Source organism: Sebastes fasciatus, chromosome 7 (genome assembly GCF_043250625.1).
Source record: "Sebastes fasciatus isolate fSebFas1 chromosome 7, fSebFas1.pri, whole genome shotgun sequence".
Lineage (NCBI taxonomy): Eukaryota > Metazoa > Chordata > Actinopteri > Perciformes > Sebastidae > Sebastes > Sebastes fasciatus.
The window spans coordinates 5599855-5612885 of NC_133801.1; the positions used below are offsets into that span (position 1 = coordinate 5599855).

General features: G+C 40.2%; 1 protein-coding gene across 1 annotated transcript in view; it reads right to left on the minus strand.

Moving 5' to 3' along the window:
* Positions 1-12701, minus strand: part of tyw1 (tRNA-yW synthesizing protein 1 homolog (S. cerevisiae)) — a 72930-nt gene extending 60229 nt beyond the window's left edge. Inside the window, exons 1-7 of the mRNA XM_074641195.1 lie at positions 12542-12701; positions 11609-11736; positions 10822-10953; positions 9969-10070; positions 7313-7507; positions 6827-7105; positions 3234-3353 (exon numbers count right to left, since the gene is read on the minus strand). Coding sequence (XP_074497296.1) covers positions 3234-3353; positions 6827-7105; positions 7313-7507; positions 9969-10070; positions 10822-10953; positions 11609-11736; positions 12542-12605 — 1020 coding nt within the window. The 5' untranslated portion in view covers positions 12606-12701. The remainder of the gene's footprint in view (positions 1-3233; positions 3354-6826; positions 7106-7312; positions 7508-9968; positions 10071-10821; positions 10954-11608; positions 11737-12541) is intronic.
* Positions 12702-13031: the final 330 nt, after the last annotated feature.

Below are 13031 nucleotides of genomic sequence, written 5' to 3' on the forward strand. Positions count from 1 at the left end.
AATGTGATGTTTGCTGCAAGCTCATATTTTGTGAGTAAACAAATATGATCAAACAACTTGTAAAATACTGAATTTGAAAACTAATCAGTTTATCAAAATATCTTGAAAGCAGTCACGTAGGGAAGCACATCGTACTCGCAGTAACCTACAATGCAGTAAAGACCAGTAATCTGTACCATAGTGACATAAACATCATTCATTTCTCTGAATGTGTTTGACTGATGTTTGTAAATCACATGGAAATAATCCTGGGCAACTCACTTAAACACATTTACCTTACATTAAAGTAAGGTTTAGCTTCAGTTACATGGTTACATAAAGGCCAAGGAGGTAATAAAACCTGCTGATGTGCAGAGAATGAATGCAAATAGCTTTGGGAGTGAAATGATAGTGTGGTGTTAAAGTGAGATATGAGAGTCTCTGACATCACCTAGTGGTCAAACACAGCCAGAGTGAGCTCTACATGGTTCATCTCCAGCTCCCTTTGCAACACTGAGAGTACATCTTACTCCGCAGACTAAAGTTTTTAAAACCCTGCAACACACCCAGTTTATCAACGGGGAGTCACATAAAACAGATGTTAAACCTCTGGTCCTCAGCTGGCTCTACACTGTCAGGGGAATTTTTCAGTGTTCACACTTAATTTGCAGCTTGGCTAAATACTTGTCGTCTCTTGGCAATAGCAAATGTTTAATCTACAAACTAATTACATCTTGCACCGCCTGCTCTGTGTGACCAAATTATGCAAAAAGAAAAAAACACTAATTTGTTACCACAGAGAGACATACAGCAAAAAATGTCATGCTGACATCCAAGTGTGATGATACAAGACAAGGTAGACTGAACAGAATACATCTGCAGCAGTTGAAAGTCAATTTTTGTGTTTGGTCATCATAAAAAAATAAATGGGAATACCCTCAGGGAATGACAATAGGAACACACGGCTTCCTCGTAAAAACTAAATGAAAATATAAAAAGTAGTCTGGCTCTGTGAAGAAAAGGTGCAGAGTTTCTCATCAGCTCATGTCTCTTTAACTTTCCCAGCCGTGATGTATAATAAAAACACATTCATGTTGGTTTTAAAAGAGGCCTGTCCAACCCTCACAGAGCTTACACACAATACACTGTAATATGTATGTCTCATGAGAAGGGACACGCCTGGGAGAATCATGTTTCATGTCTGTGATGGACACTTCTACTGCAGTCCAGCACCGGTAGCACATTAGCTTTAAGCATTATGCTTTCATGAGAACAAAATTTAGGAACCACAAAGGCTCCAGTCAACTGCAGTATTGTCTGGAGAAACACTCCAAATTCATTTCACACACAGTATGTTCACACTCCTTTCTTTAGAGCCAAAAAGAGGCCAATAGTAGGGACCCCTTTGACAATGGCCATGAAAGTTTTCCTCACCAAAATTTAGCGTAATTTTGGAGCGTTATTTAGCCTCCTTTAGGACGGGATGGTATGACACGGTTGGTACCAATGGATTCCTTAAGTTTTCTAGTTTCATATGATACCAGTATCTTAACTCTAGTTTGAAAACTGACAGCCTCTGAAAGACAGAATAGCGGCCGGGTCAGCCGGCGGATTTTTAAGAGGTTTTATAAAAATCTATACGGCGTTTTGGAGAATCGATACAGTACACTTTTAAAACATAATATCGCGATACTCATGTGCATCGATATTTTCTTACACCCCCAGCTAACAGGAAGCAAAAGGTTTGATTTGAGGTCAAAAGTAGAAATTCATGTTTTAGTTGCAGCCACAATAAAACGTCATTTTGTGAGTATCTTGTTGTTATGACCAGACATTTGTCATTTGACATCGTCACTTCACACGTAAATGTGTCTTTAATTGCTCTTGTATAGTTCATTCTTGTACAGTTCTTGCCTCTTAAATCCCTTTATATATAGATTTATGGTTACAGATTCTCTCTCCACCTCTCTACACTCGTATTTTGAGTGTAACTCATTTGCCAAAAAAGAGACAAAATGCGTAAAAACCAAAGTTAAAGATGAATTTGACTGACAGCATTATTATTATTATTTTAATGTTCTATAGATATCGCGATAATATTGTTATTGTGAATTCTTTTGGCCATGATAACTGTGCAGTGAAAATCTGATGGTGACAGCCCTACCTCTTATTATATTTTTACTTTATTTATCTGTACTTATTTCTGTCTTTGAGCTGCAGCAACACCTGAATTTCCCCTCTGGGAATCAATAAAGGCTTATCTTATTTTATCTTATCTTATGATTTCCAGTTGAGTTTGGAGCTGGACGTAATGCAGATAGAGATCATTTAAAAGTGTCCAGGATTCATTACATCACAGATGTGGATGGAAAGGGCTTATTGTTCAATCTCATTGTCTTTTGCTACAACTACTGTTATGCATAAAATTACAGTAAAGAGCAGAAATGAAAACGTAATAAGAACATAAACAGTATTTTGGCATTTTTCTAAAACAGATGCATTAAAAAGAAAATGGGTTTTCTTTGATTTGTTTGTATGATTTTTGTGTGTAACATGAAACTAGTGAGCAGTTAATTTCAGAGGTTTTTGCTTCCCCACAATGATCTGCTACTCAAAAAGCACATTGAATACCTACAATTATTTTCCTTCCTCACTCGCATAGCTCACGTCTATAACACACTACATACGAAGCAGACTGATAATGCCTCTTCCTTCTCATTTATGCTGCTTTTCTTGAGTCACTCGTTCCTCACAAGTCTGTGAAGTGGGCGTCCTTGCTCTTACGCAAGCCTCCGCTTCTCGCCTGCCGGGGTCTGGTGTCTATCAACCCATCTGCCACTTCTCGTTCAACGACACCACTTTTACTCCTAACTCAACGCACTCAGACTGAACTAAGGTGGTGGAAGCTTAATGCCACGATGGCGCCCGCACATAGACCTTTAACGCGGAAACGCTGAAAATAAACCTGCTGTAAGACGACTTGAGCTCCAGTTTAAAATGATATAACAACCGTCTAACTGTAATATTGTGAAGCGGGCAGCTAAGTAGTGTAAATCTAACTCTTCTGTTCTGAATGCTCATTTTCTTTCTTTCTGTGGTGTTGAACGGTAGTGTTGTTTTAAGCTATAATGTATAAATAAATTAAGGAACTGAAGTCATTTTAAGTTCCTCTTGTACAAGATCATCAGCTAACAGCTGTAGAGGATTAGCTGTAGACTTAAATAGAAGCATATGCATTAGTAAAAGAGTCTGACCTTTGCTTTCTTGGCACTGTTCATGATGTTGCCCAGATCCTCCATGTCAACCACTGAACCATTTTTCTCATCTTGCAGGCTGGACTCGTCCTCATCACTGCTGGACTCCATCAGATCCTCCTGAAACAAGAAAGAAGAGACCAGAAAGCTCAAAATATGGTCAATAATATGTTATTATTCTCAGATATACTCTCGCAGTTGTATGCCTCTGCCGACTAGTCAAGTTGCAGTTTACATCCATGTCTGTCCAAAATGTCATCACTTCATCATTTTATACTATTAGACATTTGTGTGAAATTTTCATTGCATATGAATTCTTGAGTTATGGCCAGAAATGTGTTTTGTGAGATCACAGACACACTTTATAAACCCATACGACTGCAGTGCAGTGCCATAGTATGATTGAATAGCTTCCGCCTGCCACTTGCCGTTGCTGCCGACGTAATTACAGATATCTGCAACGTCATTTCGCCAATAAAACTCTAATTCATGATAATTACACTTTAACTATCCGAGATATCAACAACGTCATTCTGACTAGTCAAAATCTAATTTTAGATATCTAAAAATGACAATGTAGATATCTTCAATTGAGGGGAATTAAAGATATCTTGAACTGGAATTCTGACTAGTCAGAATTAAATTGTAGATATCTGAAACTGGAATTACAACTAGTCATAATTTAGTTGCGGATATGCACAACTGAATTGTAGATATCTGAATGAGAAACCCCATACACATGAATGGCAAAAGTAGTTTGAATCGTACCAGTCAAAATGTAATTACGGAGTTTTGCCTAGTCAAAATAGAATTAGGGATATCTTGAATTAGAGTTATGACTAGGCAAAATGACGTTGCAGATATCTCTAATGAATATCCTGTCTAGCTATTAAAAGTTAAAATGGCTTGCCATAGTTTACTACATCCCAAACACATGTCCTATTGTCTTTGGGACAAAGTCTCCAGCCCTGACGGTACCTACGGTGCTGTAGAGAAACAAGTATTGTCACATTTTCAGAATTTTGGCAGCAACTTAGTACCGAAGTATCAGTTCTCATTACATGCCTAGTCACAGTGACCTAATCAGTTCATCCTTGAGTCTCAGTGGATGTTTGTGCCAGATGTAATACAATTCCCTCCAGGTGTTCCTGAGACATCACTTTCACTAGAATGGGACGGAGGTAGGATCAAAGTGACCTTTGACCACCAAAATCTATTCAGTTCATCCTCGAGTCCAAGAGGACGTTTGTGCCAAATTTGAGGCGTTCCTGAAACATGAGACCTGAGAGTTCAAGAGAATGGGACTGACGGACGGACAAACTGAAAACATAACGCCTCCGGCCACGGCTGTCGAGACGTGGAGGCATAAAAACGTTCAAGGACATGGTGAGACAGATGATCGAGTGGAAACTGTAAATAATCCTCCGATGTAGAGAGACTCAGGTATGTTCCAGCCTATAACCAATTAAAAACGTATCCATGCTTAAGTGAGGGAGCCTACGTGGAACGCATTTATTGTACCTCCTTATCTCCTCTTGGGTCATAAAGAAAACCATATGCATGTTTACGGGGCGGCAGGATGAAATGCATGAGCGGTACAGTGGGTAGATAAATCAAGATGACGGTCCCCTCGCCGCAGTTCTCAGCTACTCTTGGTTCCGGTTGAATGTCACCTCTGTTCTGAGTGCCATCAGTGTTGCAGACGGAGGGGAAGAAGTCTCAGCTAGAGTTGGCTCTGAGGTGCCTACTACCATGACAACTGGTCATCTGTGTGATGCATATGAAAGCTGTTAGCAGCAGGCTAGGAGTAGTGTCTTGCCCATAGACACTTTGACATGTGGGCAGGAGGAGGTGGGGATCGAACCGCTAACCTTGCGATCAGTGGACAACCCGCTCTACTTTGCCTTCTTGTGAAATGTGTTATTTTTTCCGTGATTGGTGGGGGAAAAAAAGTGCTATTTTCATATTTTGACACTATGGATCGACAGTGATGACACATTTCATGTGCAGAACATTTATAACACCACGCTGAACCGTGAAAATCAGTGCTGCTAAATAAGGACCTGATAAAACAGAGTAACACTTGTCTTCCTGAGTCCTTATCAGATTTTAATCCCGCTGTAGGAGTGCAGCGTGAGGCCAGCAGCTCCCTCCAGCCTCCTGTGATAAGAGGTGCTTTGACATCTAAAGTGCCTTTGTGATGTCGAACGACATCATCATAAACCAGAGGACATTTTCCTAATTAGACATCAGCTATACGCACTTTCTCAGCGTCTTCTTCTTCTTTTTAGATTCAGCAATTATCTTCACTTGCTTATCTGTGTTCTGGGTCGACAAAATGGAGTCTATCTGACAGAAGTAAGGTTGCAACTGTCTGTTGTATCATATCCTTTAACATGGCTGTGTGCTTTTGTTTTGTGTTTCATTACTACTGAGACGCTAATTAAACTGGGATAGGCACATCCTGTTGTTCAGGCAATACAGGGCGTTTTCTCACACACACTGTTTATTGAGTAGTTAACGCTGACTAACTATGATTTTGCAAATCATTTCAACCTCAGGAGGAAGTCACGAGAGCATTGTAAACAGGTTCTTTGTTCAAGAATAACATGGAGAGACAACTCACTGACACACTCAGTTTTACAAAGTTTCCGTCCACCTGACGTATAGAGACGGGGGACTGTTAGAGGAAACTACATGAAAACAAGCCAAACACGTCATAATGTCTCTCATGAATGATGTATGCAGCTCTTGGGCCAGTCAGTGACAAAACATATACTGTACATCATCAGACCAGTGATGTAGAAGTTATGGTTTGTTATGATTCACCAAAGTCACACCATAACACAGACAAACTAACCGACTGAGGCAGCGGTAGACCGGCAACTCCCCGTGTTCTGCAAAGTAAAATTACAGTTTTTTTCCAATGGAGTCTGGTGGCTTTGAAGAGAGCATAGACAGATACAACGGCTTCAGTTCCCTGTCAGAAAGGGCTGTCTGACGGTAAGGTAAAGTGCTGAAAACATTCTAAATATCGCATACACTTTAACTGATATTGATTCTTTTAGGTGGCTAAAATATGTTTTGCTGCTGCCCCCATCCACCAGCAGTATATTGCTTTGCTTCCGGGTGGTTACTCCTGTCTGCTTTTCCAAACTGGGGGCGTGCCGACTGTCATCTACTGTAGGTAATACACTGACTATGGATAAATGCCTCATACAACCCCACTTCAAAAAACCCAAACTATCCCTTTAATCATTATGGCTCCGTCAATTTGATCACAACACTGTGTAAAACAAAAAACACGAAACACTGCGTTTACATTTAGTTAAACTAGATCAGCAATGCCTAATTCATCAAATGAGATATGATGTGTGATGTGAGAACAATAGTCCCCCATTATGAAGAAAACATCATCATCGGCCAGATTGAACACTGCTCTGGGGGCTGGTAGACACTTTAGCAGGACAAATACTTGCCAACAAACGGTATCTAACCCTCACCATTTTAACCACGTGGTTTCTGCCGCAAAAGTAAGAATGTTCAGTGTGCCATTAAAAACGCAACAGTGAAATAAACTGTTCTGCCATTACCTCAGAGCTGTTATTCTGCGGCGCTGCCTCCTCCTCTTCCTCCTGTCCGTCCGCCCTCTTGTTCTTACAGGAGCCTCCAGTCTTACAGTTCCCGCTGCAGCTCTTCTTCTCTCCGTTGGCCAGAGCCTGCAGGCGGATCAGGAACTTCACCTTCCAGGCCAGGAAGTCTGCCTGAACGCTGCCATTACGGCTCTTCACCACGTTACAGTCGCCCTCTCCCCTAGTCATGATCCGCATGCCACTCAGCATCCAAAGCCACTTGTCCACGTTTTTAACCACCTGGTGAGGCAAAAAGAAAAGTGGCTTAAACAGGGTTTAAACAAATAAAGTGTGGCTGTTCTTGGCTTTTGTAATAGTTACTGAATGCAGACCAAGTTGACATGGTGACCTGCATGTTTAGTCAAATCAAGCTGTCGACCTTGAGCTTTGGATATTATTTGAATAACTGATTGTAAAGCATATTATTCTGATAATAATATGTCTTACCGTATTATAGTGGCCGACATAGACAGAGTTGCCGAGACCAAACACGGCATATCTGAGGCCTTTGAGGTAGGTCTTCCCGTATCTGAAGTCAGTGGACGCCTCCTCCAACCACTTACAGAACCACTCAGCGTTCTCTGTGGGCTGTCCGTCAGTGTAGGTGGCCACAAGGAACACGCAGACCGACTTGTTGGTGCACTGAATGGAGAGGTAAACATAGCACACACAAGGTAGAAACAATGAAGTCAGAGCATTGCAATAAACATTTGTAAACAGAGTTCCTACACATTTTCCATTTCAAATTGTTTTACTTCTATACTTCTACACTTCTCTGTATATTTTTCACACTATATTTGACTTTGTGACTCGGGCTGCAGAGGATGCTGTGACAAGACTACAGTGCTTTTGACCCTGCATATGGCTTACAATCGCCGCCTCTCCCATGGTGGAGATGTCGAACGATTTTGAACAACATTTGCATCCAGCTTTTTTTTTTCCCATTTGGAATTGTTTCCAACCAGGCTTTGTATTCCTCGGAAAACGTGCATTTACCCATTGTGGACGACAGTCCACAGTCTTACGCAGAAAGTGGGACGACGTTCCTCTGTCAAACATCTTGCACTTGTGGCAGAGCTGTTTTGCAAGGCTGTGACATACAGGAAAAGAGGCAGCTCTGTGTAGGATTATGTATTCAGTCATACACCATTTTTCTTGCCTTGCTTTTGATGACATCAAGCTCGCCCTGGCCAGCGCAATCTTACACAGTAGAAAACATTTTGGCTGCACTGGCTGCTCCAAAAACGCCAGGAAAAACACTCTGCTGCTTGTATGATCAATTTACTTTCTTCTGAAAAAATTCTGAATTTGATATTTTCAAAAAACAGAATAGGGGCAAAATTCTGGAAACAGAAACGTTTTTCCATACTTAGTAAAACTAAATGCCATACTTTTCCATACTGCGTAGGAACCCTGTGTAAATGTAGGTTTCCTGATCCAAGACATTTTCTTGGATACTTTGAACAACAATATTAAACGTCACTGTTAATTTGGACATGAGGAACAAAATTATGTAATAATAATTAATTTCTGACCACTACGGAGCAAAACAGAGACACCAAAAAAAGTAAAAAGAGTAAAAAGCCTGCACACCTACTGCTGTAAGTCAGAGCCAAACAAAGACAAATCTTGCAAAGCATTAGAGCTCCATGAAAAAGTTGCTCCAGAAAAGACAACTTGCCAACATGCACGTTTTCAGCTATTCTTACTTGTGGAAGCTATATGATAAAAGATACACACAATCGATTCTGCCGACTCGTCTTAAAGACTAAAATTGAATGTGAAGAACAGCAGAAAATCAATTTAGATTCAATCTAAAGTGAGTAGACATCGTCTCCTTGTGTGTATCTGCCCGAGTGAGTCTGTTGTCTGATGTCTAACAGTGTTAGCTGTCGAACAAATAGTGCTTTCTCGACTGATGGTCAAGGATCAGGTGCATCTAGGGAGCTACTGGTGCCTGCGGTCATTTCTCCGTTAGAGATTTCCAATCACTGAAAACTGTCTAATTGAATAAATAGCTGTGTACCAGCCAACCAGCAACCTCCTATTCATCTCTCAATGCTACTCGCTGCCTGTGCCCCCTAAATAAAAAGGGAACACAGATGAAAACATCCATCTTTCTTCAGCTGAGCAGGATTTGTGTAACACATTTGTCCTCTCTGTGCCGGCCGCGTGAAGAATCAAATCCATGCTGAGCAGCAACATTACAGAACTGGAGGCTTAACTGTACCGTCTCTCATCAAACACAGTTATGACTTATGATTAAGCTTTGCATGTAAGTACACGTCTTACATTTTAGAGATTTAATTAATTATCACCCTAGAGCAACTTCTTAGGACATACAGCAGCATGCTGCAACAATTAATAGATGCATTAATTAGTCACTTCAATTTTACAATGTCAAAATGAAAGGTTACATATGGAGGAGCAGCTCTAAAGTTGGCAGTGATTTATATTTCTAGTACACTGAAACTAAATAAAAACTATATCCTAAAGCTAAAACTAAACTGAAACAATATTGCCTGGTTAAAAATGTTTTTATAAAAATGTAATTTAAAAAAATGAATAAAAATTAAATAAAAATGATGCTAAATTCATTTCAGTGTTTTTAACTATAATATATCACTACCAAAATAAGGAAACACCTAGAATTTCCGTCACCTCTCGTGACATTGAACCACAGATATTGAATGGACTTCCAGGAGACGGCGCTATGGCGCAATCGCTTCACTTTGGATACTAAAGTAGTGCGAAGATTAAACACTAAACATTATGGCCATTCTTACACAGTTCTCCAACCATGTATTCTGTATGTGTATGTAGCTACATACTTCTGAGATGATATACCTGGCCTTAACAAAAGCTAAATATATAAAAACTAAAACTAAACATTTCTGAAAACTAATCTAAAATTAATTAGAAAGTCAAAACTAAGATAAAATAAACACTAATTGAAGATTTAAAACTATTTTAACCGTAGTTCAAGGGTGCAATCTCTGAAACTGACATCCTCCAGTTGAGGGCCATATATCTCAGATCACATTGCCTCTTTGTGTCCTTCACTAGACAAGAAAAGAGCCTCTTCTCTTTGGACCGGCCTTACCTCATCAGCCAGTTGATCGTCCGGATCGTAGTCTTTGATGTCAATCACCTCTGCTGGTATTCCCAAAGACTTCACCTCCTCTGACAGCTCTTCTGCAAAGCCCTGAACACATGAAGAGTCCCAGTTGATAACCCTGGTTCAAAGACACGATCCGATGTCTATATTGGTGTCTATACCGCAATGACAATTGTGCTACGATGGTAGAGATGTTGATCATGTATTCAACATGGTTGGTCACTATGCACTTTACTCTCTCTGTGTATTTGTGTCTATATGGTGATACTCTGTCGCTATTTATTCTATTTGACTTGAATTTTTCTAAGTTTTTAGATGTTATTGACTTCTTTTGTTGGGCTTCTACCTCACTTGAATTCGGGATGCCTCTCTTTCCCCTTACTGTACTGTATGTCTATGTTCTTTCATGTACTGTATACCTTGCTGTAGAACCAACTGCCCTCTGGGGATAAAAAATAAAGTTGAGATTGAGATGCTTCTCAGTCATAAATGTATTATGTGTGAGCTGCCAGTCTGTCTAGCATTAATAAACTAATCAATCACGACTGGAATTTCACTTTTCATTATGTGTGAAATATTTGTTTACACAGGTTTGCACATTGTTTACTAGGACTCCCCGTATGGCATTGAATTAAATCCTAGTTTTGTGAAATTTATGTTCAGATTTGCGCTGTATCATACATTAATAAAACCCTGTGGTCATTTTTTAGGTCACATTTTGTGGCGTTGTTGTGTTACTACATTTTGTGTTTCTTATATTGTGTCTACTGTGTATCATCTAGTCTATATGTTAACATCATGAGCCAGTGAGGATGTGTTCAGTAAACAGTGTTTGTACCTTTGCTGTTCCAGTTTGAGAGCCGTAGAAGATTTTAACTGCTGACACTTGAACCACAGAGTCTCTGTCAGAGCTGTCATTGCTCTTCACAGCTTTGTAGACCAACGGCTCCACATCTTTGGAGAAGCTTTTCTAAAAGCACAGAGAAGACAAACAAATGAGGTTTGTTTTCATGCAACAAGGACCCTAAATGTTTGGAAACATGAGCAGTGCATGAACACTTCAACTGACAAAACAGTTTACACAAATCAGCACCTTTTTAGAAATACAAACAGGACAACATGTCTACATCCCAGCCAACATGTGGGGCCCATGTGGGCAGTAAATGGGCTGAAAAATGGGCCCTATGTGGGATTGTCCGCGGGTTCCATAATGGCCCCGTGCCAATTGCCCTTGTGGGTTTCATGCAGGATTACAATGGGTGTTATATGGGCCCAATCTGGGCAACATAAACCAAAACCCATCTCGGCCCCAGGTTTAAGTTCTATGTGGGAACTACATGGGGGCTGCATGGCCTGAAATATGGGTTGTAACTTGGTTTGTCCACAGTTTCCATGTTGGCCCCATGCACTAATTTCCCAGTAGTGACCCACCTAGAACCCAAACGGGTAGCCCCCATGGGAAGCCCATGTAGGACCTACTTAGTTGATCCAAGTGGGCCCCAGATAAGATGCCCATTTTGGGGCCATACCCACTTGGTACCCAGGTACCCCCAGCATAACCCATGTGGGGCCCACATAACCATGTTGGCTGGGATTAAAGACATAAAGTGAAGGTGACAGCTCACCTTCTTCAGAGCCACCTTCAGCGAGAACCAGATCCCAAAGATGAGAGCAGCAGCTGAATACACGTAGAGCCTGTTGTGCCATATGGACATGAGGTAGCTCTCACTGGGACTGTTTCCATTCTGTGACACTGGAGGAAGAAAACACACATTAGCTTAAAGGTCCCATATTATAAAAAAGTGGGATTTTCATGTTTTTTTTATTATAAAGCAGGCTTAAGTCCTATATATATACTGTGAAAGTATCGAACACTCCATCCACAGGGAAATACACACAGCCCGTATTCAGAAACTCTGCATTTGAAACAAGCTGTCAGGATTTCTGCCCATTCGTGATGTCACAAATATACAATATTTAGACCCTTGACACAATTTTAAACGTAAACATTCTAAATGTGTCCCAGTTTATTTCCTGGTTGCAGTGTATGTGAATGTCATCAACTGACAGGAAGTACACATGGACCCAAGCTGTTGTCTAGCAACGCAATTCTGTTGCAATTCCGTCAAAAAAACGGAGCGTTTCAGACAGAGGGTAAATACAGGTATATTCAGGCAGACAGTATGAGGAAAATAATTTTTTTTTTGAACATTACAGCATGTAAACATGTTCTAGTAGAAACACAAAATACAAGTATGAACCTGAAAATGAGCATGATATGGGACCTTTAAGTTGTAGTCCTCTGTTTCAGACCAGTGATATTAATAATACATAATAGCTAACTTCACTATTAACACTAATACACCACAGCAGCTGTTGCTATTCCTAAATTAGCTACAAACAACAAGATAAAAGCATTAAACCCAACTTTAAATCACCTGCAGCACAGACAAGGCGGATGGATAGCAATGCATGCTAGCTAGCAATGTTACAAACATGAGCTCAAACATCTCACTAAAGTTAGTTTCCTGTTGCGTTTAAATGTTAAATAAGCTCACCTTTAGTATCCGAAGTAGACACACGATGTATGCAAAGAATAATAATCAGGAATGAGCTCAGCATCGCTGCAAACGGTGAGTTAAAGTACAAAGTCCTCTGCAGCTGATGTTCTGTGCAACCATAGTGTTTGGCCGAGGAGCATGCTGGGTAATGTAGTTCTGTGTTCTGTTGATGTGACGCTCGACTAGGCGACTTTCAAAGTAAGAGTGAAAATATATCAATATATCAAAAATTACTGACTAGAACTTGTTCTTTCTTCTACGTAACAATTCCTGATATTTAGTCCTCTTTTCTAAAATTTTATTTTTATTTTTTAAATCCTTACCGGAAGTACTGCTATTACAGTATGTCTGCCTTTACTTTCACTTCACCTCAGTTCACCCTACATCCATGGGTTCACCTCATGGATGTATTAAAGGTTCACCTCTTGTCTAGGTCAGGGGTCAGCAACCTTTACTCTCAAAAGAGACATTTTAAGCAACAAAAAAA